Source organism: Oncorhynchus mykiss, chromosome 10 (genome assembly GCF_013265735.2).
Source record: "Oncorhynchus mykiss isolate Arlee chromosome 10, USDA_OmykA_1.1, whole genome shotgun sequence".
Lineage (NCBI taxonomy): Eukaryota > Metazoa > Chordata > Actinopteri > Salmoniformes > Salmonidae > Oncorhynchus > Oncorhynchus mykiss.
Window position 1 is genome coordinate 63,490,388 of NC_048574.1, and position 27,217 is coordinate 63,517,604.

The 27,217-nt window shown below is 40.7% G+C and overlaps 2 protein-coding genes across 7 annotated transcripts in view; one reads left to right on the forward strand and one right to left on the reverse strand.

Annotated features, from left to right (window-relative positions):
* LOC110534616 (oocyte zinc finger protein XlCOF7.1-like) overlaps positions 1 to 12,647 on the forward strand; it is a 1,104,347-nt gene extending 1,091,700 nt beyond the window's left edge. For 2 of the 3 annotated variants that reach the window (XM_036934446.1, XM_036934454.1), the window contains exons 6-7: positions 2,411 to 2,522; positions 11,371 to 12,647. In XM_036934446.1, the coding sequence (XP_036790341.1) occupies positions 2,411 to 2,522; positions 11,371 to 12,407 (1,149 nt within the window). In that variant the 3' untranslated portion in view covers positions 12,408 to 12,647. Of the gene's footprint in view, positions 1 to 1,877; positions 2,040 to 2,410; positions 2,523 to 11,370 lie in introns of all 3 variants that reach the window. The other variant, XM_036934448.1, reaches the window with a different exon arrangement.
* Positions 1 to 27,217, reverse strand: part of LOC110534627 (zinc finger and SCAN domain-containing protein 22-like) — a 231,841-nt gene that overhangs the window by 157,311 nt on the left and 47,313 nt on the right. The window lies entirely within an intron of this gene.

Below are 27,217 nucleotides of genomic sequence, written 5' to 3' on the forward strand. Positions count from 1 at the left end.
GTCCATGTCGATGGGGCCTTCCGATTCACACGGCCACGTCCTTTTCAATCAGGTATTGAACTCAAACGACACAGCTAGAGCCCAGGCTCAGGAAGGAGGAGCCACATCAGGCAATAGTAAAGAGAAACGGTTTCTCTGCATGTTCTGTAACAAAGGCTTCAGCTGCCCCAAAAAAGTGGAGATCCACCAGAGGGTCCACACAGGGGTGAAACCCTTTAATTGTACCCAGTGTCATATGCGCTTTGCCCAGGCTGGCGACCTGAAAAAGCACCAGAGGGTCCACACAGGGGAGAAACCCTACAGCTGTACGCAGTGTGAGAAGAGGTTCTCCCGCCAGGACCACCTGAAGATGCACCTGAAAGTCCACACGGGAGAGAGGCCATTCGCCTGTACACACTGCGGGAAGAGGTTCTCAGAGAGGAGATACCTCAGGATACACCAGCAGAAAAATCATTCCACTCTATAACATAGAAAGTAACTATTCCACTCGATAGATTCTGACGTTTAGATCAAACCCTGTATTAAAGACAGAGTTGAATTTTCATTGTCAGTAGAGAAGATCCGCAGATGCATTTGGAATAACGAGAGTAACAGATTTCAGTGTAGAAAATTCCTGGGTAGAATATTGCATCCAGACATTGTGTGATATATAAGCCTAAGAAGTCTGTCACATATTGTGTTTGTACTGTGTAGGCTATATGATGTTTTCATATGGTTTATTTAACACTTGTTTATGTTTAATAAACATAAAATGAGACTTTTCATTCTAAGACTGTATTTAACCAGTTTTCCATCCAACCTTTTTATGTGAGAAAAATACATATCGGATAGAAAATGTAATGACTGGCCTGATGGAAACAGAAACATTTCCGGTAAACATTCCAAATGTTGACGAAACGAAGTACACTAGACAAGGTGGGATATTTTTGTGTCTGCTAAAATGAGTTATGTGAGAAATGTTGGTGGAAACACTTTTATGTTTTGTGGTTCTCCCACTACGAAAAAACAGGAAAACAGTTTATTAGGCTAAATATGAAATGAATAATGATGAATTTCACAGGGTGGTAAAAGCGCATGGTGACGAGCTAGATGGTCCTTTCCGATAAATATCGAGGGTCTTATTCTGGTGACATGATGATCGATGCTTGGCTGCCGTTTGATAAATACAAACAATCTCGCTCTTATGTCCATAATAATAATCTCATCATGTAGGCTATACGTGCGCTCTAGCCAACAGTGTGCAGATAGCGCTATTGGCTAGAGCGCACTGCCAATACCAGAGTGGGGACACCCGCTACATTCTTTTTTTTGAGAAAAACATCAATAGAGTTAAAAATGTGATGGAAACCCATTTAACCCACATTTATTCGGTACATGGAATTTAACTGTAGAATGTATTATGTGCACTACGTCATCACACAGCCTTTCATCCACAAGTAAATTTGATGGAAACGCATCTCTGGTGGGAAAATGTGCATATTGTTTTTGATTTTAGAATATTCGCATTGAAAATGTGTCACCAATTGGATGGAAACATAGCTACAGAGACTCTTTTAATATCACATCTGATCTCACCCTATTCTGCATATACCCGACAAGGATTTATAACCAATATACACTTAATAAATATACCCACACACTAACAAACACCTACTGTACAAGTCAAAATATTGTAGTCTGATGACTTTTGACTTATCATAGCTAACTTGTTTTTACCACCAACATCATATTTATGTTCACCATGGTGGGTTTAACAAATGTGAATTCATTATGTGACTACAGTATAGGACTCAAACATAGTGGGGATGGGTAAACACTCCATGTTGAAAGTGTGTTCATTATCTGTTTGTACATACCTGATGGAGTGTCTCTTCCAGGAGGAGGGTCCAGAGGTGCTGCTGGGGAAGGAGGAGGGGTGTGAGGAGGGTCTGGGGAACCCTGAGGGGACCATGGTCATGGAGGAAAACCAGACTACACCTCCTCCACAACCCACAGAGGAACCAGCTGAGCAGCACAAGACCACACACAGTCTCACTGAGGTGAGCTGACAATGAACTACTGTCTGAATGGTATTAGGTCAGGGCCCGTATCCACAAAGTCTCTCAGAGTAGGATTGCTGATCTAGGATCAGTTTTCCCATTTAGATAATAATGAATAAGACTATATAGACAGGTGGGGATCTGAAACTCGATCAGCACTCTTACTATTTGACGCTTTGTAGATACGGGCCCAGGTCTTGACCATGCATTTTAATTATACAATTATTAAAGCGTGTAAGTAATCATATCAACTAACATGTTTGCATAGTACTCATAGCAATCCCTCATTACCCAATCAGAAGATGCTCTATAGCAGGGTACTCATATCAGATTTCTTTATCCAACATCCTCTCACCCTGTATCTCTTACAGTCAGTAGACATGGAGGATGGGAAGCCTGATCTGCTGCTGGTCAAAGAGGAGACAATAGAAGATGGACCAGAGAACATTGACCTGCTGAGTGGACTAAAGATGGGGGAGCAAGGTAAGGGATACATACACATTTTTATAAATAATGGGGCCAATGTGTAATATTAGGATCAACATTTTTAAATGGTTTGAATCAAAATAAAACAAATATTTTAACGCAGTTCCACATGTGTACTTAGAGGAATATATGTAAATTGGTCCATAACTCCACTTATACAACAAAATAGGCCAAGGATTATACATAATTTAAGCAGGGTTCAGAACAGACATTGGGAAGTCAAATTCAAGGACGTTCAGGGATATTTTCAAGCACTTAATTGTAATTTTCAAGGACCTCAATGTTATACAATTGTCTAATTTATACAACTGTACATATAGGGCTTAATAATATTGCAGGCGTAACATGGAAACTACAATGTATTTGTCATTAGATCATATCATGTTGAAGCCCACTAGGCTATGTAATTTGTTGTCATTATATCCAGAATAATTCATTGGAATAGCTTGGGTGTTGCGCAATAGTTTATCAATTGCGCACAGTAGACTCGGTGTCGAATCCGAGGCACAAACACATATGAAAACATGAACTCATTACCTTGATGCTTTCTCTGTTAAATCTAACAAGAACCTTCTGTAAATCGAGCAGAAAATAACTTATGATCAACATCAATCTGGTAAGGATAGTGGATCCAAACTGGATCCAGGCACAACTGTCTTCACAGGTGTAAGAAATGAGACATTCTTCGCGAACACCTTTTTTACTGCACTTTACAACCGCTCTTCCTCACTTGACTGTCATTCATCTGATCCAGGAAGAAATGTTCTGATGATAATGTGTGAAAATATCACAGCGTAATTAAACTCGACACAATGCGCATCCAACAAGTATTATGTATTATTATTATTGAAGAATGACAGTATTGATTTAGGTTTTATGTATCAAGTTAAGGTGACTCATTTCGGTTGGAAGCATTCGATTTTGCGATCGCATATATTTTGTGGAATTTGTGTGCCCTTAAACGGTTTTCACCACGTAACATACACTGAGTGTATAAAACTTTGTTCCTGGAGAGCTACTGTCCTGTAGGTTTTCATTCCAACCCCAGTTTTAACTAATCTGTTTATCAACCAGCTAATTATTAGAATCAGGTGTGGTAGATTGGATTGGAGTGAAAACCCACAGGACGGTAGCTCTCCAGGAACAGGGTTGGAGTGAAAACCCACAGGACGGTAGCTCTCCAGGAACAAGGTTGGAGTGAAAACCCACAGGACAGTAGCTCTCCAGGAACAGGGTTGGATAGCCCTGCTCTAATCACTCTGACGTCAATGTAAATGCAATCAAAAATCAAGGGTTTTGATGGCCTCTTTGAAAAAGAGGATCTCATCAGCTTTCTAGGCCTACTACATTTATTTGTCAAACATGCTCTCGATGGTGCAGCTGTAGAACGTTTTGAGGATCTGGGGACCAATGCCAAATCTTTTGTCTCCTGAAGGTGAAAAGGGGTTGTCGTGCCCTCTTCACGACTGTCTTGGTGTGTTTGGACCATGATAGTTCGTTGGTGATGTGGACACTCTCGACCCACTCCATTACAGCCCCGTCTATGTGAATGGGGGTGAGTTCGGCCCTCCTTTTCCTGTAGTCCACGATCAACTCCTTTGTCTTGCTCACGTTGAAGGAGAGGTTGTTGTCCTAGCACCATACTGCCAGGTCTCTGACCTCCTCCTTATAGGCTGTCTCATCGTTGTCGGTGATCAGGCCTACCACTGTTGTGTCATCAGCAAACTTAATGATGGTGTTGGAGTCGTGCTTGGCCACGCAGTCATGGGTGAACAGGGAGTACAGGACGGAACTAAGCATGCGCCGCTTAGGGGCCCCCGTGTTGAGGATCAGTGTGGCAGATGTGTTGTTGCCTACCTACCCTTACCACCTGGGGGCTGCCTGTCAAAGTCCAGGGAGGTGTTTAGTCCCAGGGTCCTGTGCTTTGTGGGCACTATGTTTTGAACTCTGAGCTGTAGTGAATGAACAGCATTCTCACATAGGTGTTCCTTTTTTCCAGGTGGGAAAGGGCAGTGTGGAGTGCAATTGAGATTGCGTCATCTGTTGGAGCGGTATGCGAATTAGAGTGGGTCTAGGGTTTCCCAGGATGATGTTGTTTATGTGAGCCATGACCAGCCTTTCAAAGCACTTCATGGCTACCGATGTGAGTCATTTAGGCAGGTTACCTTCACTTTCTTGGGCACAGGGACTATGGTGGTCTCTTTGAAACGTAGGTATTACAGACTCGGTCAGGGAGAGGTTGAAAATGTCAGTGAAGACACTTGCCAGTAGGTCCACGGATGCTTCGAGTACATGTCCTGGTAATCCGTCTGGCCTTGTGAATGTTGACCTGTTTAAAGGTCTTACTCACAATGGCTACAGAGAGAGCATGATTACACAGTCGTCCGGAACAGCTGGTGCTTTCATGCATGCTTCAGTGCTGCTAGCCTGGAAGCAAGCATAAAATGCATTAACCTCTAGCACTTAGCCATCCCGGATCCGGGATCGTGAATACAGCCTCAAGCTTATTACCATAACGCAAAATTAACTATTCATGAACATCGCAAATGAAATGAAATAAATATGCTAGCTCTCAAGCTTAGCCTTTTGTTAACAACACTGTCATCTCAGATTTTCAAAATATGCTTCTCAACCATAGGAAAACAATCATTTGTGTAACAGTAGCTAGCTAGCGTAGCATTTAGCGTTAGCATTCAGCAGGCAACATTTTCACAAAAACCAGAAAAGCATTCAAATAAAATAATTTACCTTTGAAGAACTTCAGATGTTTTCAATGAGGAGACTCTGTTAGATAGCAAATGTTCAGTTTTTCCTGAAAGATTATTTGTTTAGGAGAAATCGCTCCGTTTGGTGCGTCACGTTTGGCTACCAAAAAAAACAGAAAATCCAGTCATCAAAACGCTGAACTTTTTTCCAAATTAACTCCATAATATCGACTGAAACATGGCAAACGTTGTTTAGAACCAATCCTCAAGGTGTTTTTCACATATCTCTTCGATGATATATCGTCCGTGGAAGTGTGCTTTCTCTCCTGAATCACAGGAGAAAATGCCCGCACCTAAAGATTACGCACCAATTTAGACAAAGGACACCGGGCGGACCCCTGGAAAATGTAGTCTCTTATGGCCAATCTTCCAATGATATGCCTACAAATACGTCACAATGCTGCAGACATCTTGAAGAAACGACAGAAAGGGCAGGCTCGTTCGTGGTGCATTCACAGCCATATAAGGAGACAATGGAAAACAGAGCTTCAGAAATTCTGCTAATTTCCTGTTTGAAGTTTCATCTTGGTTTCGCCTGTAGCATGAGTTCTGTGGCACTCACAGATAATATCTTTGCAGTTTTGGAAACGTCAGACTGTTTTCTTTCCAAAGCTGTCAATTATATGCATAGTCGAGCATCTTTTCATGACAAAATATTGCGCTTAAAACAGGCACATTTTTTTATCCAATAATGAAATAGCGCCCCCATAGACTCAACTGGTTAAGCCCGTCTGGTAGGCTTGCGTCACTGGGCAGCTGGCGACTGGGTTTACCTTTGTTGCCCATAATAGTTTTTAAGCCCTGCCACATCCGACGAGCGTCAGAGCCGGTGTAGTAGGATTCAATCTTAGTCCTGTATTGACGCTTTGCCTGTTTGATGGTTCCTCTGAGGGCATAGCGGAATTTCTTCTAAGAAAATCATCCGTATTAGTGTCCAACTCTTTGAAAGCGGCAGCTCTAGCCTTTAGCTCAGTGTGGATGTTGCCTGTAATCCATGGCTTCTGGTTGGGATATGTACGTACAGTCACTGTGGGGGCGACGTCGTTGACGCACTTATTGATGAAGCGGGTGACTGAGGTGGTATACTCCTCAATGCCATTGGATAAATCCCGGAACATGTTCCAGTCCGTGCTAGCAAAACTGTCCTGTAGCGTCTTCTGCGTCATCTGACCACTTTCTTTTGAGCAAGTCACTGGTACTTAATGCTTTAGTTTTTGCTTGAGGATAGAATTATGGTAAAGTTTGTCAAATGGAGGGCGAGGGAGAGTTTTGTATGCATCTCTGTGTCCTCTGGTTGCACATGCTGGTTGAAATGAGGTAAATCGGATGTAAGTTTCCCTGCAATAAAGTCCCCGGCCACTAGGAGCGCCACTTCTGGATGAGCATTTTATTGTTTGCATTGAGAGTATGTCATAATCGGTTTGTGGTTGTAAATAGACGGCTACAAAAAATATAGATGAAAACTCTTGGTAGATAGTGTGGTCTACAGTTTATAATGAGGTACTCTACCTCAGGTGAGCAATACTTTGAGACTTCCTTAATATTAGACGTTGTGCACCAGATGTTATTGAAAAATAGACACACACCATCAACCCTCGTCTTACCGGGTGTAACTGTTCTGTCCTGCCGATGCACAGAAAACCCAGCCAACTGTATATTATCCGTGTCGTCATTCAGCCACGACTCAGTGAAACATATTACAGTTTTTAATGTCCCATTGGTAGGATAGTCTCAAACGGAGTTCATCGAGTTTATTCTCCAGTGATTGCACATTGGCCAATAGAGCGGATGGTAGAGGCGGTTAACCACTCCCGGCCGAATTCTCACAAGGCACCTGGATCTGCGCCCCCCCTGTATCTCAGTCTTTTCTTCATGTGAATGACGTGGATTTGGGCCTGGTCCGGTAGGTCCAGTCATTGCGCAATCGCGTGTGAAAACAGAGTTTTGACTGTCCACTATTCAAAAGAGGATCCCAGCTTTCTTGTGCTGCTAGATTTATTGCTAAATTCTTAAAGTTAAGCACATTAATCCTCTTTACAACCAGTGTAGCCTACCTGGCATACATAGGCGGTGTGTGTGTCAAGTTTGGGGAATCAAATTTTCACCATAAAAATGCAATCCATGCATCATCGCATTTGCAGACTTATGTGAGAGAGCCTAGTCTTCGTTATGTGGTGAGTAGATTGGATAGTCATAATTTAGGCGAACAATATAACTCAATCACTGTTTGAAAAAAAAAGACTGCTCAATGCATGACTGAGCTGGTATAGTGTAGAGTAGGTCTAGACTATAGGCTATATCAGATACGTTTCTTTCTTTGCACAGGAAAGTGGCCTTTTATAAACATATTTTATGCAATTCTACTACACTTTATATGACTGGACATTAACATAATCTTTTTAATTCGACAAATTACAAGGTACGCTATTCTGCTGATACTGACAAACAGATCAAAAATTAAATAATTGTTCATATAATAGGCCTACGGGAAGGGGAGACACAAAGGAGGAAGTTATTGTCCAAAAACAAACTTTTAAGTAGCACTGACCCAACAATGATGGTGAATATGCGCAGTGCTCACTCCCTGGGGATAATGCTAATGCTATCCGTTGGTGCCAATAAGATATACTGGCTATACTGTTGTTTGTTCAATTAAGTTGATAATTTTGATAACTAAAAGACAGATTTTGTATTTTCATTGTCTTCTCTTTACAGCAATAAGCATTTGCTTTCCAAACTATATTGTCCCGCAATTGTATTTTGAAATATTGAGATATGCCTCAACATTAATCTGCCCAAATTGCACTCGCTGCCTTTCCTTCCGACTGTAGGCAAACCGATTTTAAAACAATCCAAAAGTTAAGCAAATGATGCTCTGTGGCCAAATCATGCTTTAGTAGCCTATTTTGAATTATTTAATTTATTTCTGTATAGACAGGAGTAGGCTCATTAGGCATTCTAAATCCAAAATAATTCCACACATACAGTACCAGTCAAGTTTGGACACACCTACTCATTCCAGGGTTTTTCTTTATTTTTACTATTTTCTGCATTGTAGAATAATAGTGAAGACATCAAAACTTTGAAATAACACATATGGTATCATGTAGTAACCAAAAAAGTGTTAAACAAATCAAAATATATTTTATATTTGAGATTCTTCAAAGTAGCCACCCTTTGCCTTGATGACAGCTTTGCATTCTCTCAACCAGCTTCATGAGGTAGTCACCTGGAATACATTTCAATTAACAGGTGTTCCTTTTTAAAAGTTAATTTGTGTAATTTCTTTCCTTCTTAATGCATTTGTGCCAATCAGTTGTGTTGTGACAAGGTAAGGGTGGTATACAGAAGATAGCCCTATTTGTTAAAATTCCATATTATGGCAAGAACAGCTCAAATTAGCAAAGAGAAACGACAGTCCATCATTACTTTAAAACATGAAGGTCAGTCAATCCGGAAAATTTCAAGATCTTTTAAAGTTTCTTCTAGTGCAGTCACAAAAACCGTTAAGCGCTATAATGAAACTGGCTCTCATGAGGACCGTCACAGGAAAGGAAGATCCAGAATTACCTCTGCTGCAGATGATAAGTTCATTCGAGTTACCAGCACAAATAAATGCTTCACAGAGTTCAAGTAACAGACACATCTCAACATCAGCTGTTCAGAGGAGACTGCGTGAATCAGGCCTTCATGGTCGAATTGCTGCAAAGAAACCACTACTTAAGGACACCAATAATAAGAAGAGACTTGCTTGGGCCAAGAAACACGAGCAATGGACATTAGACCAGTGGAAATCTGTCCTTTGGTCTAATGTGTCCAAATTTACGGTTTTTGGTTCCAACCACCGTGTCTTTGTGAGATGCACAGTAGGTGAATGGATGATCTCTGCATGTGTAGTTCCCACCGTGGAGGATGTGTGGGGGTGCATTGCTGGTGACACTGTCTATGATTTATTTAGAATTCAAGGCACACTTAACCAGCATGGCTACCACAGCAAATTGCAAAGATACGCCGTCACATCTGGTTTGCGCTTAGTGGGACTATCAATTGTTTTTCAACAGGACAATGACTCAACACACCTCCAGGCTGTGTAAGGGCTATTTGACCAAGAAGGAGAGTGATGGAGTGCTGCATCAGATGACCTGGCCTCCACAATCACCCGACTTCAACCCAATTGAGATGGTTTGACATGGGTTGGACCGCAATGTGAAGGAAAAGCAGCCAACAAGTGTTCAGCATATGCGGGAACTCCTTCAAGACTATTGGTAAAGCATTCCAGGTGAAGCTGGTTGAGAGAATGCCAAGAGTGTGCAAAGCTGTCATCAAGGCAAAGGGTGGCAACTTTGAAGAATCTAAAATATATTTAGATTTGTTTTGACACTTCTTTGGCTATTACATGATTTCATATGTGTTATTTCATAGTTTTGATGCCTTCACTATTATTCTACAAAGGAAAAACCCTTGAATAAGTAGGTATGTCCAAACTTTTGACTGGTACTGTATATTAGTAGGCAAATGTAAACCATATTAAATTCAGAATAGTCTGATGGGTGATAATATTATCAAGTGCTTGTCAAATAGTGAATGAGAGACGATGAAGTGTGTGCAGCCTGCGCAAGAAACAGAGCAGAGTTTATGTCTTTCATGCAACTTTTTTAAAATTGTCATTAGTCACATCATGCAGCTAGAATGAATAAAACATGTAAACGTATAGCCTCATTTTTGTATCACAACTAAAGTTGCATAAATATCTCTTAACTTTAGCAGATAGGAGGACCTGTTTCTTTGTTAAGCGCTCAACACAGAATAGCCCCTCAAATCGTTTGGGGAAAATATCCTTTATTTTAGTCAGCTATGTTCAATTGTATTCTTCATACTATTAAATTATATGAAATAATGTCATGGAATTCTAAGCAAATCTTCTCTGCTAAATGAACGAGTGTAACCCACAGCCATATGGTATAGCCAGATCAGTGCCTAACGTATGGACAACTCAGAATAGGCTATTCTGTTCTTCTGAAATAGGCTACATTTTCTTAATATCATGTTTCTTTAGACCTGTGTAAAATAAATAATGGATGGATTGTGGTGTAGTCTATATTACATGGATCAGTGGAAGCCAGGAGATGCTAAAGGTGTTTGTTAATTAATGGTCAATTACCGTGACACCGGCAGTTATTTGCATGACAATCACCCGCTGACAATTTCATGACCGCCACAGCCCTACGCCTGGCACCTACTACTATACCCTGTTCAAAGACACTTCAATCTTTGGACTTGCCCATTCACCCTGTGAATGGCACACCAATTGTCTTGGTTTAAAACTAATTGTTTAACCTGTCTCCTCTCCTTCATCTACACTGATTTGAAGTGGATTTAGCAAGTGACATTAATAAGGGATCATAGCTCTTTCAACTGGATTCACCTGGTCAGTCTGTCATGGAAAGAGCAGTGTTCTTAATGTTTTGTATCCTCAGTGTAAGGAGACACGAAATGTTACGTAGTTGCACTGCATTTCCGAGATCTCGGTACAAAAAAACTGTCAGACAGCTAGATCAATGATTCTTACAGGGTTCAAGTTTAAAGGATTATTGAACTGATTAATGCTTAATATATGATACAACAACTTACACAGCCATAAATGCAAGGACAGAAAAGTTATGTTTTATGTCACCTGATTTTGGACAAATCCATTAAGACACCCACCATGAGAATGGTTAAACAGGTTTTAAAGGAAGATGTGAATTGTATTGAATATAGAGCTAAGTTCCCCCTTTTATATCTTAATGTTATGATATGAAAAAGAAATGGGACGATTATTATCAGTGACTTATCAACAGCTGTAACAACTTGTCCAGTGTAGGAAATCCTCACTAGTGGTTAGAAAAACCCACATATAGCCTACATACACTATTAGATCTTCCAACGGGAATAGTGGCTATTGATTTTTCTTCTTTAATGAAATCAATACAACTTATGTTTACATGTATGAATTTGACAGGTAATTTACAAAAAAAACTCCATATGTAGAGTCTTCCCTGCCATGTTTGTAAAGTCTATTTTCTAAACTCTTCATGTAGGTGGATGGCTGGAGACTAACAGAGCAGACTGGGCGGCCATCTTGGATTCCCAGACCGGTGCAGCCAAGGGCCCAGCGAACAACATCACCGAGCAGGCCTGGACCAGAGGTGACATAGTGGAGGTCAGGGGATGGGACAGCATCCTCAACTCTGGGCTGGGGAACAACGCTGTTAACCACAACCAGAAACAGATAGTCGAACACACAACGACATCTGAACTTAGTCTCCATGACAACAGACTGGCTGAGACCAGGGCGAAGCATAGATTTGGTCTGCGGGGACAGGAAAGTGAACATATGCGGCGGGAGAGTACAGACTTCGCTTACGATGCTCCATCCTGCTCCTATAATTGTGATTCAGAAAGACTGATGGCGCCTCAGGTTAACCCTCTAACAGGTGCTGCCTTCAGCCTGTCTTCTATAGGATCTGTCAACTGTAACATGGACCCTGCGATAACACAGACACTCCCTGGCCTTCGTCCTCCTCACAGTCTCCTAATGTTAAACCAGACCTCAGACAATGCCAGTGCCTCAACACTAAATGACTACACAAGCCCATTGACAAATGACAGTAGTGAAGACGGAATCAGTAAAGGTGGCAGCGCCAAAGAGAAGCGCTTCCTGTGTTCATTCTGTGGGAAAGCCTTCAGTTTTCCCCAACAGGTGGAGATCCACCAGAGGGTGCACACGGGGGAGAAACAATTTGGCTGCCACCTGTGCCGGGCCAGTTTCTCTCACTCCTTCAGCCTGAAGAGGCACCTGAGAGTCCACACAGGGGTGAAACCCTTCAGCTGTACCCAGTGTCACATGCGCTTCGCCCAGGCTGGTCACCTGAAGAGGCACCAGAGGGTCCACACAGGGGAGAAACCCTACAGCTGCACGCAGTGTGAGAAGAGGTTCTCCCGCCAGGACCAGCTGAAGATGCACTTGAAGGTCCACACGGGAGCGAAGCCATTCGCCAGTACGCACTGCGGGAAGAGGTTATCAGAGAGGAGCTACCTCAGGATGCACCAGCAGAAAAAACATTCCACTCTTTAACATAAAAAGTAACCATTCCCCTGGATAGCTTCTGACATTTAGATCAAATCCGGCATTAAAGACAAATATACATTTTCATCGTTGTCAGCTGAAAAGACCCACAGATGCATAGATGACCCATAGATTTCAGTGTTGAATATTCCTGGATAGAATACACTACCTTTGAAAGGTTTGGGGTCACATAGAAATGTCCTTGTTTTTGATAGAAAAGCAACAAAAAAAGTCCATTAAAATAGAAATACAGTGTAGACATTGTTAATGTTGTAAATGACTATTGTAGCTAGAATCGGCAGATTCGTACAGAGGCCCATTATCAGAAACCATCTCTCAGCAGTCTCAACGTCAACAGTGAAGAGGCGACTACGGGATGCTGGCCTTCTAGGCAGAGTTGCAAAGAAAAAGCCATTAAGATGGGCAAAAGAACACAGACATTAGACAGAGGAACTTTGCATAGAAGGCCAGCATCCCGGAGTCGCCTCTTCACTGTTGACGCTGAGACTGGTGTTTTGCGGGTTCTATTTAATGAAGCTGCCAGTTGAGGACTTGTGAGGCTTCTGTTTCTCAAACTAGACATTAATGTACATGTCCTCTTGCTCAGTTGTGGACTGGGGCCTCCACTACTCTTTCTATTCTGGTTAGGGCCAGTTTGTGCTGTTCTGTGAAGGGAGTAGTACACAGCTTTTGGCAATTTCTTGCATTTCTTATTTCTCAGAACAAGAATAGACTGACGAGTTTCAGAGGAAAGTTCTTTGTTTTTGGCCGTTTTGAACCCACAAATGCTGATGCTCCAGATACTCAACAAGTCTAAAGAAGGCCAGTTTTATTGCTTCTTTAATCAGAACAACAGTTTTCAAAAGGGTTTTCTAATGATCAATTAGACTTTTTAAAAGGATAAACTTGGATTAGCTAACACAATGTGTCATTGGAACACAGGAGTGATGGTTGATAATAATGGGCCTCTGTACGCCTATGTAGATATTCCATTAAAAAGAAATCTGCCGTTTCCTGCTACTATAGTCATTTACAACATTAACAATGTCGACACTGTATTTCTGATCAATTTGATGTTATTTTAATGGACAAAGAATGTGCGATTCTTTCAAAAACAAGGACATTTCTAAGTGACCCCAAACTTTTGAACAGTAGTATAAGTTTAAAAAGTATGTTACATATCGAGATGTTATGACTCTAAGGTTCTATCTTCAAGAAGATGATTCTGAGATAATTGGCTTTACATTTCTGAACCCTCATTGGTTTGAATGGTGTCAGCCATTTTGATCTTGTATTCTTTTTAACTAAACAACATGAATTGGGTTATTTAGAGTACTATATATATGTAGAGAACATTGAACAGAACAAGGCTACATCAATAACACAATTTTGAAATCTGGTGTTCTTAGATGTAATGCAAACTATATTAGATCAAATCCAGACAGGAACCTTTATTCAGGACAGGTGACCCAAATTACACGTTCGATAACATTGACAGAGGTAGTAATAAAAAAGGCAAATTTAGGGAGCCTCCAGAGGCTGAAATATGTCATCGCTACAAATCATTTACAGGACACCTAGAGACTACTATTCCCAACTACCAAAGACAATTACTTTTTTTTCTCAAAGTAAGAAAATCTATTCAAGAATTGACACATTATTCCTAAAAATGCACTAAACTATTTACTAGATTCAAAAATGAATGATAGTGATATCGGATCGTTGTCTGGTAATCATGCTTAATTACACAAACAGAAAATACACTTAGTGACAGAATCTGTAGAATGAACAGAGCGCATGTTCTGGACCCGAAATGTATTAAATACGTAAACAAAAGAATAAAAACCATTACAAATGTAGAAATGGAGGACAAAGAAAAGCCGACCCTCAATATAATTTGGGATGCCTTTAAAGTGTATATTAGGGGACTGATACTCGGCAAAAATTAAATCTGATTTAGAAATGATAATTGTAAGAAAAATAAATCACTATCTTACAAAAAGCTGATAAAAGTCATTTACAAGGCAAACAAGAAAATGTATTATCTGAACTTGAGCAGGAATATGATATTTTACTTTTGAAGAGAGCCTACAACTACAGGTTAAACTCAAATAAAGCATACTACTTAATGGCAAATAAATCTGGTAACTATCTCGCAGCTCTAACAAAACGCTACATTTATATTTTACAAGATACAAATGTGGTAATTAGAAACAAACGTGATTAATGACCATTTTAAAAGCTTATATGAAAATGTATATAAATCAGAATTAAACAACAATTGGATGGCTCCTATAGCCTTAGACTCAAGAACCCTGAAGCAATTATCAGCAGACAAAAAAACAATCACTAAAAACAGATCGCCCGAAAATAAATATTGGATACTGTTAAAACATGACTTTCCCATTACAATTATATTCAACATTTAGGGGCAAAGTAGTGCACCTCTTTACACAAATGACAACACTCGTCACTCAGTTCAGTACGACCTAGTTCCATGTATCAAACTGTTATTTCAGTTATATTAAAACCAGGAAAATCTGGAGAGTCCCATGCTGATTATAGACCCACAAGTTTAATAAATTGTGACAATACAATAATAGCAACGCTTATAAGCATTAGCATGGCAAAAGTCTTACCAGACTTGATACATATCAATCAACAGGGTTTTAAAAAAAATAGACACAAACAAATACAAGGACATGTTTAATACAATACGCAAAAAAACGAGAAAGATTTATCAATAATGGCTGTTGACGCCGAAAAGGCTTTTGACCGTCTTAAATGGTCTTTTCTATTCAAAAACTTTAGAAGCTTTCAAGTTTCCAGGAGAAATAATATATTTAAATAAATGATATCAATATCATAAATCAAATAATACATTACCTGATGAGATTGCTTTAGAAAGGGGCACAAGACAGGGATGTCCTCTCTCACCCCCCTCTTGTTGACAGAATTAAAAAGCAATTTTGGACTGACCAATGAGGATATATTCAAATACTGTACATGCAACTAAAGTTACATATCACAAAATGCTGATTTGAAATCTTTTGGACATCAGAGAGACATTGAAGTCAGTAAAGGATGTTCATATGATAGATAAGATATACAAAACCTTACAGAGAGCATATCCACCTGACAATCTCTTACTATTGGAACCAACACTTAAAAAGAACTGATGTTGGCACATGATGGAGGGAATGTTGGTGCATAACTAATGAAATTACAGTTAACAAATGTACACTTAATCCGATATAAACCAATGGCTATAATTCATTATACAAGACACAAAATTCACAAATAACTCAATAATCCATGCATTCTGGGAAAGCTATGAAGTCCAAAAGTTATGGGCTGAGTTAGAAAATTGGATGTCAGAAGTATTACAATGTTAATTTTAATCTGTCTATCTGCAAATGTCAAGACATGGAATATGGGGGTGTAGTGAGATACCCAATGGGCTGGACGATTCTCTTCTTATCTTGAAAAAATATACACTAAAATCCTGGAAATCAATCAATCTACCATCATTACACAATGGAACAATCAAATGATGTATTATTGAAATAGCATGGGCGACCTATCCAAACAAAATAGCAAACAATTATGCAGGCACTAGGGATGGGGGTGTGAGCATGTGGATCTGGGCAGATGAGCTGTAGTTTTTTGTGTGTGTCTGTAAATTGTTGTTCATATGTGTATGTTTGTATTTAGTGTGGGGGGAAAACACAAAACATACAGTGCCCTCACAGTATTCACACCCTTTGGCTTTATCCACATTTTGTGGAAGCATGCATTTAAAATGGATTACATTGAGATGTTTTGTCACTGGCCTAGGCACAATACCCCATAATGTTATGTTTTTTAAAATGTTACAAAAAATTATTTAATTAAAAGCTAAAATGTTGTCAATATGTATTCAACCCCTTCGTTATGGCAAGCCTAAATAAGTAAAGGAGTAAAAATGTGCTTAACAAGTCACATAATATGTTGCATGGACTCACTCTGTGTGCAATAATACTGTTTAACATGTTTTCTTTCTGACTGCCTCATCTCTGTACCCCACACATGCAGTTATCTGTAAGTTCCCTCAATCGAGCAGTGAATTTCAAACAGATTCAACCAAATAAAGACCGGGGAGGTTTTCCAATGCCTCGCAAAGGGCACGTATTTTACCCATCTATTGGTAGACATATTTTTAAAAGCTGACGTTAAATATCCCTTTGAGCATGATGAAGTTATTAATTATACTTTTGATGGTCTATCAATTCCCCCAGTCATTACAAAGATACAGGCATCCTTCCTAACTCAGTTGCCAGAGAAGAAGGAAGCCGCTCAGGGATTTCACCATGTGGCCAATGGTGACTTTGAAACAGTCAGAGTTTAATGGCTGTGATAGAAAACTGAGGATGGATCAACACCATTTTTGTAGTTACTCAACAATACCTACCTAATTGACTGAGGAAGCCTGTACAGAATATAAATATTCCAAAACATTCATCTTGTTTGCACTAAAGTAATACTGCAAAAAACGTGGCAAAGCAATACACTTTTTGTCCTGAATAGAGTGTCATGTTTGGGGCAAATACAATACAACACATTACTGAGTACCACTCTCCATATTTTCAGTCATAGTGGTGCCTGCATCATGTTAAAGGTATGCTTGTAATCATCAAGGACGGGGGAGTTTTTCAAGACAAAAAATAAATGGAATGGAGCTAAAAAATTGTCAGTCTGCTTTCCACTAGACACTGGGAGATTAACTCACCTTTCAGCAGGCAAATAACCTGGAACACAAAGCCAGATCGACACTGGAATTGCTTACCAAGAAGACCGTGAATGTTCCTGAATGGCCGAGTTACAGTTTTGACTTCATTTTGCTTGAAAATCTATGGCAAGACCTGAAAATGGTTTTCTAGCAATGATCAACAACCAATTTCACATAGTTTGAAGAATTTTGATTAGAATAATGGGCAAATGTTGCACAATCCAGGCGTGGAAAGCTCTTATAGACTTACCCAGAAACACACACAGATGTAATCACTGCCAAAGGTGATTTGTAACGTTTTGACTCAGGGGGTTGAATACTTGTATACAGTGCACTCAGAAAGTTTTCTGACACATTTACTTTTTCCACATTTTGTTACATTAAAGCCTTATTCTAAAATTAATGAAATCGTTTTTTTCCCCTCGTCAATTTACACACTGTCGTAACGTGACTATCATTAAATGTGAAGACTATTATTATCAAGTCAATTATCTATGTGTATTTATTCATTACGTGATTAAACTAATGTTAACTTTAATTAACTAGGAGGTCGGGGCATCACGGGAAAATGTTTAAATAGTCTCTATTTCCTGAATTAACTACACCTAAATCAACCATTTATTGGATCATCAAGAACTTCAAGGAGAGCGGTTCAATTGTTGTGAAGAAGGGCTGTCTCCTAAAGTTGATTCAGCTGCGGGATCGGGGCACCAGCAGTACAGAGCTTGCTCAGGAATGGCAGCAGGCAGGTGTGAGTGCATGCAGTGAGGCAAAGACTTTTGGAGGATGGCCCGGTGTCAAGAAGGGCAGCAAAGAAGCCACTTCTCTCCAGGAAAAACATTAGGGACAGACTGATAGTCTGCAAAAGGTACAGGGATTGAGGACTGGGGTAAAGTCCTTTTCTCTGATGAATCCCCTTTCCAATTGTTTGGGGCATCCGGAAAAAAATCTTGTTAGGAGAAGACAAGGTGAGCTCTACCATCAGTCCTGTGTCATCTCAACAGTAAAGCGTCCTGAGACCATTCATGTGTGGGGTTACTTCTCAGCCAAGGGAGTGGGCTCACTCACAATTTTGTCTAAGAACACAGCCATGAATAAAGAATGGCACCAACACGTCCTCTGAGAGCAACTTCTCCCAACCATCCAGGAACAGTTTGGTGACGAACAATGCCTTTTCCAGCATGATGGAGCACCTTGCCATAAGGCAAAAGGAATAACTAAGTGGCTCGGGGAACAAAACATCAATATTTTGGGTCCATGGCCAGGAAACTCCCCAGACCTTAATCCCATTGAGAACTTGTGGTCAATCCTCAAGAAAACCCCACAAATTCTGACGAACTCCAAGCATTGATTATGCAAGAATGGGCTGCCATCAGTCAGGATGTGGCCCAGAAGTTAATTGACAGCATACCAGTGTGGATTGCAGAGGTCTTGAAAATGAAGGGTCAACACTGCAAATATTGACTCTTTGCATCAACTGCATCAACTGCATGTAATTGTCAATAAAAGCCTTTGACACTTATGAAATGCTTGTAATTATACTTCAGTATTCCATAGTAACATCTAACAAAAATATCTAAAGACACTGAGGCAGCAGATTTTAAAATTAATATTTGTGTCATTCTCAACTTTTGGCCCTGACTGTACACTCATGGAAATGCTAATATTTTGAACATGAACAACCGCTCATTCGAAAATAATTAGCAATTTACATATTTACGAGTGTATGCCTTTGTCCTCTGTGATCGCCAGTGCGTATGCTGGATAGTCAGTTGACAGAAAGTCTCTGGTTTGTACACCAGAGATCAGTCTTTCGTAGTTGAAGCTTGTTTTAATGGATACGTCAGAGTACCATTCGGGAAACGTTCTTGAGAATAGATCTTTCAGAGTACCATTGTTCTTAGATTGGATGCGTTTACCGGACTAAAGTGTTTAAACAGCTGCAGACTGAATAATTGGTCTTTTAGTTTGTAGATTTCTTAACCATTTCAGATTGGGGATGATCTCCACATTCTCTGGTCTTGTCCTTTGGTAGAGTTGTAGTTTAAACAATTTTGCACCATCCGGCTCACGCCTTAGTCTTCTTGGTCTAAAGAGTGGTAGCCCTTCCAACATGCGGAGCTCATCCTGCGTTCTTTTGTCAAAATGTAGTGACAGCTCCATGCTTTCTGGTCCAATGTAAATTTTGTCACGAGTCCTTTTATGGAAAGGGGCGTTCCATGACGTTTGGGTATAATGTCTGTGCTCACGGGGACATGGCAAATGACTGATCATAAGTTACTATGAAAAACAATTCTCATTTAGAAGAATAAAATCACATTGTTATCTTTCCAAAAGTATTCTTATGCTTAGTCATTTATTTTATACAACATTCAGATGCAAACCCCATAATTGAGAAGTGTATACAAACAAAGATACAGTGATGTGTATGTTCTGTCCTTCATGAGGTCGCTAAATGAAACAAACTCGACATGACTGTTCCTTTAGTGTCCATGGACCGGTTGCACATTCTCCAAAATATAAATATTGCTTAATTCTCCAATTTTGGGGATGTAGGAGTTTTGGCATGTCTCTCTTTGTCCCAAAGTCACACATTCCAATCCCAAAACTGCAGAGCCCAGAGGCGCAGAGTATTTTATGACCGCCATAACGTGGCCCCCGCCACCTCTCCCCTCTGCGGGAGAGAGAGGTCGCTGTAGAGCAGACCCACTGTAACCTGATCCTTCAGATCTTCACAGGAGAGTTATGACAAAAAAGTGACAAAAATGACAAGGCAAAAACAGGTTATTTAGACATTTAAAAAAAATGATATCACAATTACACAAGTATTCAGACCCTTTGCTCAGTACTTCGTTGAAGCACCTTTGGCAGTGAATACAACCTCGAGTCTTCTTGGGTATGACGCTACAAGCTTGGCACATGGGCGTTTCTCCCATTTTTTTCTGCAGATCCTCTCAAGCTCTGTCAGGTTGGATGGGGAGCGTTGCTGCACAGCTGTTTTCAGGTCTCCCCATAGATGTTCGATCCGGTTCATGTCCGGGTTCTGGCTGGGCCACTCAAGGACATTTAGAGACTTGTGCCGAAGCCATTCCTGCGTTGTCTTGGCTGTGTGCTTAGGGTCGTTGTCCTGTTGGAAGGTGAACCTTCGCCCCAGTCTAAGGTCCTGAGTGCTCTGGAGAAGGCTTTCATTAAGGATCTCTCTGTACTTTGCTCCCTTCATCTTTCCCTCGATCCTGACTAGTCTCCCAAAAACATCTCTAAAGCATGATGCTGCCACCACCATGCTTCACCGTAGGGATGGTGCCAGGTTTCCTCCTGACGTGATGCTTGGTATTCAGGCCAAAAAGTTCAATCTTGGTTTCATCAGACCAGAGAATCTTGTTTCTCATGGTCTGAGAGTCTTTAGGTTCCTTTTGGCAAGTTCCAAGTGGGCTGTCAGGTGCCTTTTAATGAGGAGTGGCTTCCGTCCTGCCGCTCTACCATAAAGGCCTGATTTGGTGGAGTGCTACAGAGATGGTTGTCCTTCTTGAAGGTTCTCCCATCTCCACGGAGGAACTCTCGAGCTCTGTCAGAGTTACCATCGGGTTCTTGGGCACCTCCCTGACCAAGGCCCTTCTCCCCTGATTGCTCGTTTTGGCTGGGCGGCCAGTTGTAGGAATAGTCTTGGTGGTATCAAACTTCTTCCATTTAAGAATGATGTAGGCCACTGTGTTCTTGGGGACCTTCAATGCTAGAGAAATTTTTTGGTACCTTTCACCAGATCTGTGCCTTGACACAATCCTGTCTCGGAGCTCTACGGACAATTCCTTTGACCTCATGGCTTGGTTTTTGCTCTGACATGAATTGTTAACTGTGGGACCTTATATAGACAGGTGTATGCCTTTCCAAATCATGTCCAATCAATTGAATTTACCACAGGTGGACTACAGTCAAGTTCTAGAAACATCTCAAGGATGATCAATGGAAACAGGATGCACCTGAGCTCAATTTCGAGTCTTATAGCAAATGGTCTGAATACTTATGTAAATAAGGTATTGTTTTTATTTTTTTATTAATTAGCGAAAATGTGTGTAGATTGCTGAGAAAAAATATATATTTCATCTATTTTAGAAAAAAATAAGGCTAACAAAATGTGGAAAAAGTCAAGGGTTCTGAATACTTCCGTGTTTTATTTTTCACGTTTTTACAAATGTTAGAATTTGTCTTCTACTTGACATTACAGAGTATTGTGTGTAGATTGTTGATTATATATATATATTTTTCACAATTAAATAATTTTACCCCACTTTGTAACACATCAAAATGTGGAAAAAGTCAAGGGGTGTGAATACTTCCTGATGGAACTGTGTATATATAGAAAATGATTGCAGTTTATCAAGTTCATGCCGATTTTTAGTGTGGATTTCATATGGTGTATTTAACTTTTTTTTCATGTTTAATAAACACATAATGGGACTTTCCATTCTAAGACTTTAATTGAGACTCTCTTTATTATACATCACATCTGATATCACCCTATTATGCACACAAACAACAGGCTTTATAACCAATATAGAGAATTGTCGATGTCACAGGAAGGCCAAAACGATCATCAAGGACATCAACCACCGAGCCACGGCCTGTTCACCCTGCTATCATCGAGAAGGCGAGGTCAGTACAGGTGCATCAGAGCTGGGACCAAGAGACTGAAAAACAGCTTCTATCTCAAGGCCATCAGGCTGTTAAATAGCCATCACTAGCTGGCCTCCACCCAGTATGCTGTCCTGAACTTAAGTCACAGTCAGCCTGCTACCATCCAGTTACTCAACCCTGCACCTAGAGGCTGCTGCCCTATGTACATAGACATGGAATCACTGGTCACTTTAATAATGGAACACTGGTCACTTTAATGTTCACATAGTGTCTTACCAATTTCATATGTATTTACTGTATTTTAGTCAATGCCATCCTATACAACTATTGCTGTATACAGTACCAGTCAAAATACTATTTTCTACATTGTGCAAAGCTGTCAGCAAGGCAAAGGGTGGCTACTTTGAAGAATCTCAAATATAAAATATATTTTGATTTGTTTAACACTTTTTTTGGTTACTACATGATTCCATATGTGTTATTTCATAGTTTTGATGTCTTCACTATTATTCTACAATGTAGAAAATAATACAAATAAAGAGTAGGTGTGTCCAAACATTTGACTGGTACTGTATATACTATTCTATCCACATACTGCCCATAATGTCTACACATCCCATCACATTTATACTCCAGACTCCGCTCATCCTAATATTTATATATTTCTTATTTCCTATCTTTTACTTTTAGATCTGTGTGTATTGTTGTGAAGTGTTAGATATTACTGCACTGCTGGAGCTAGGGACACAAGCATTTTGCTACACCCGCAATAACATCTGCTAAATATGTGTATGCGACCAATAAAATTTGATTTGATTTGGATTTATACAGGTAAGTGCCAAAATAAAGGAAACACCAACATAAACTGTCTTAATAGGGCATTGAGACACCACGACCCACTAGAACAGCTTCAATGCACCTTGGCATAGATTCAACATGTGTCTGGAAGTCTATTGGAGGGATGCAACACCATTCTTCCACAAGAAATTTGGTGTTTTGTTGATGGTGGTGTATAACGCCTTCTCGGGTACCGCTCCAGAATTGGTTTGAGATATGGTGACTGAGACCCACACACCCTTTAAACCCCCTATGCTCCTTTGAGAGCCCTCTTTCAATGTCACTTTGATCTATTATTTTAGCATTGGTAGCCAATATGAAGGGAAACTTTTGCTCAAGTGTTTCCTTTATTTGGGCAGTTAGCTATACACTTGCTAAATATACCTACACACTAACAAACACTGTCGGGTTTGTCTGAAGATGACTTTTGACTTTTAATAGCTGACTTATTTTAACCCCAACATCATATTTATGTACACCATGATGGGTTTAACACCAATGAAGTCATTCTGTAACTACAGTATAGGACTCAGACGTAGTGGGGATGGGTTAATACTCCATGTTGAAAGTGTGTTTATTGTGTGTGTGTGTGTACGTATCTGAAGGAGTGTCTGTATATTCTGTATGACCTGTCTCTTCCAGGAAGAGGAGGTGCTGCTGGGGAAAGAGGAGGGGTGTGAGGAGAGTCTGGGGAACCCTGAGGGGACCATGGTCATGGAGGATAACCAGACTACACCACCTCCTGAACCCACCGTGGAACCAGCTGAGCAGCACAGGACCACATACAGTCTCACTGAGGTGAGCCCACTGTGAACTACTGTCTGAATGGTATTAGGTCAGGGCCCGTATCCACAAAGCCTCTCAGAGTAGGAGTGCTGATCTAGGGTCAGTTTAGCCTTTTAAATTATATTGAATAAGACTATGTAGACAGGTGGGAACCTGTGACTCTCTGTGGATACGGGCCCAGGTCTTGATTCATTTTGTCTTAAGTGTGAATAAGATTACAGTGGGGTCCAAAATTACTGACACCCTTGATAAAAAATTTGCAAAAATGGCTGTATGAAATAAATAATTCAAATACCATATTTTATGCTCAAAAAAATTGGGTCACTTTATATGGATAGTCCATATTTTCCATTTGTAGATGTTCTACAGGCTATCTACAACAGGGATCATCAACTAGATTCAGCCCTGGGCCGTTTTTTCTTGCGCGGATGGTCAGGGCCCAGAACATAATTACAAATCATTTGTAGACTGCATATTGACTGCAAGAAGCCCAAACAGATATAATATTTGACTACAACATAATCATTTCTAACCTTGCTTACATATCTCTCTATTAGGCGTGGAATACTGTGGAACAGATTTCCAAAAATTAAAATCACGGCGTTGATTTGCTGGTGTTTTTACAGTCTCTTATGTCCAACAATGTAGACTGTCCTCTTCAATCAATTCAAACCACAGTTACTCAGTGGGTTTCAAGTCCGGAGACAGAGTATGTAGATTTTGTGGGCAATTAACAATTTCTTTGTGGATTTTGATGCGTGCTTGGGGTTATTGTCTTGCTGGAAGATCCACTTGCGACCAGGTTTTTGGCTAAAATGTCCTGGTACTGGTTAAAGTGACCTTAACCAGTGGAAGCAAAATAGCCCCATAACATCAAAGATCCACCACCACATTTTACAGTAGGTATGGAGGCATTTTCTGCTTATGCATTATCATTTTGATGCCAAATGTGCTGGGAAAAGAGTTCTATTTTCATGTCATCTGACCAAAGCACCGGTTCTAATCCAAGTGCTTGTCAGATAAACTTGTGGATACCATTTTTATGTCTTTGTGTCCAGTATGAAGGAAGTTAGAGATATACATAAAAATGGTATCCAGGAGTTAATTTGACTCTGGGAAATAGATAAAGGGCCCCATTGCCAAAATCCCGAAGTATCCCTTTAAGCTATAGCCCTTGGTATCCCTTTAAGCTATAGGCCTTGGTATCCCTTTAAACTATAGCCCTTGGTATCCATTTAAGCTATAGCCCTTGGTATCCATTTAAGCTATAGCCCTTGGTATCCCTTTAAGCTATAGCCCTTGGTATCCCTTTAAGCTAAATAGCACACTGGCCATGACTGAAGGGTAGTACTGTAGATCATCCTACACTGGCAGTATTGGAAGACTGCTGGGAATATGAACAATATAAAAAAGAGGAGTTCAGATGGGCCTTCCCTTTAAAGCAAACAAAGGAAAGGAGGGGTGCTCACTGTAATCCAATGTACAGGCTGAGAACAGCTGACTGACGTTTCGATGTAAAGCTGACTGATTTGGGTGTCTGTGAAACCGGAGACAATAACTAGGTTTCCAACCAATTGGCAACATATGGAAATCTTCAAAAATGTGTAAAATATGCACATTTTCCCACCAGTGGTGTTTCCACTAGTGTTGAACGGTATACCGGTACCATAACACCAACATTTTAGAATATCAGGAGTCTGTTATAAAATGTTTATAAAGTCAGTGTTCATTTTTTAAGCAACAGCTTAAAATAATAATGTCCACTTCACTTTCATATACCTTTATTTAACTAGGCAAGTCAGTTAAGAACAAATTATTATTTTCAATGACGGCCTAGGAACAGTGGGTTGACTGCCTTGTTCAGGGGAAGAACGCCAGATTTGTACCTTGTCAGCTCGGGGATTTGATCTTGCAACCTTTCGGTTACTAGTCCAACGCTCTAACCACTAGGCTACGCTGCCGCCCAACTTTCATGTGCATATCACATGTGGCAGCTGTGATCAGCCAGCCGCATCCCCTACCAGCCCTCACTCACCTGCTTCTCTCCGTCCTCTCTTCATGCACATCTATTCCTCCATCAGTTTTTAAAATATAATTTAGCCTAGATGGCGAGCGATGATGGAGAGAGACCCTGATCAGTCTTCTGTTGTTACATTTGTACATTTGAGCAAAGTTGATACATTGTATATAATGTATTGTATATATTTCAACCCTGACATAACCAAGAGCACAGGCCAGTCTGAGTATAGGCTTTGCAAGTTCGTGTGTGATTATGAGAGAGCGGGAGACAGAGAGTGTGTGTGAGGGAGGTAGAGATTCTTCAATAAAGTCCTTGTTGTCATTTAAATACTTTGTTGTCATCTAAATACACCTCTGCTGTCTTCAACCAGGATCTCAGCGATCACTGCCTCATTGCCTGTGTACGTAATGGGTCTGTGGTCAAATGACTACCCCTCATCACTGTCAAACGCTTCCTAAAACACTTCAGCGAGCAGGCCTTTCTAATCGACTTGGCCCGGGTATCCTGGTAGGATATTGACCTCGTCCCGTCAGTAGAGGATGCCTGGTTGCTCTTTAAAAGTGCTTTCCTCGCCATCTTAAATAAGCATGCCCCATTCAATAAATGTAGAACTAAGAACAGACATAGCCCTTGGTTCACCCCAGACTTGACTGCCCTTGACCAGCACAAAGACATCCTGTGGCGTTCTGCATTAGCATCGAATATTTCAATAAGCATTTTTCTATGGCTGGCCATGCTTTCCACCTGGCTACCCCTACCCCGGCCAACAGCTCAGCATCCCCTGCATCAACTTGTTCAAGCCCCCTCCCCCCTGCTTCTCCTTCACCCAAATCCAGAAGACTGATGTTCTGAAAGAGCTGCAAAATCTGGAACCCTACAAATCAGCTGGGCTAGACAATCTGGACCCTCTCTTTTTAAAATTATCCGCCAAAATTGTTGTAACCCCTATTACTAGTCTGTTCAACCTCTCTTTCGTATCGTCTGAGATCCCTAAAGATTGGAATGCTGCCGCAGTCATCCCCCTCTTCAAAGGGGGAGACAGTCTAGACCCAAACTGTTACAGACCTATATCTATCCTGCCCTGCCTTTCTAAAGTCTTTGAAAGTCAAGTTAACAAACAGATCACCGACCATTTCGAATCCCACCGTACCTTCTCCACTATGCAATCTGGTTTCCAAGCTGGTCATGGGAGCACCTCAGCCACGCTCAAGGTCCTAAACAATATCATAACCGCCATCGATAAAAGACAGTACTGTGCAGCCATTTTCATCGACCTGGCCAAGGCTTTCGACTCTGTCAATCACCGCATTCTTATCGGCAGACTCAATAGCCTTGGTTTCTCAAATTACTGCCTCACCTGGTTCACCAACTACTTATCAGATAGAGTTCAGTGTGTCAATTCGGAGGGCCTGTTGTCCAGACCTCTGGCAGTCTCTATGGGGGTGCCACAGGTTTCAATTCTCGGGCCGACTCTTTTCTCTGTATATATCAATGATGTCACTCTTACTGCTGGTGATTCTCTGATCCACCTCTATGCAGATGACACCATTCTGTATACATCTGCCCCTTCTTTGGACACTGTGTTAACAAACCTCCAAACTAACTTCAAAGCTATACAACACTCCTTCTGTGGCCTCGACTGCTTTTAAATGCTAGTAAATCTAAATGCATGCTCTTCAACCGATTGTTGCTTGCACCCGCCGGCCCGACTAGCATCACTACTCTGGACGGTTCTAACTTAGAATATGTGGACAACTACAAATACCTAGGTGTCTG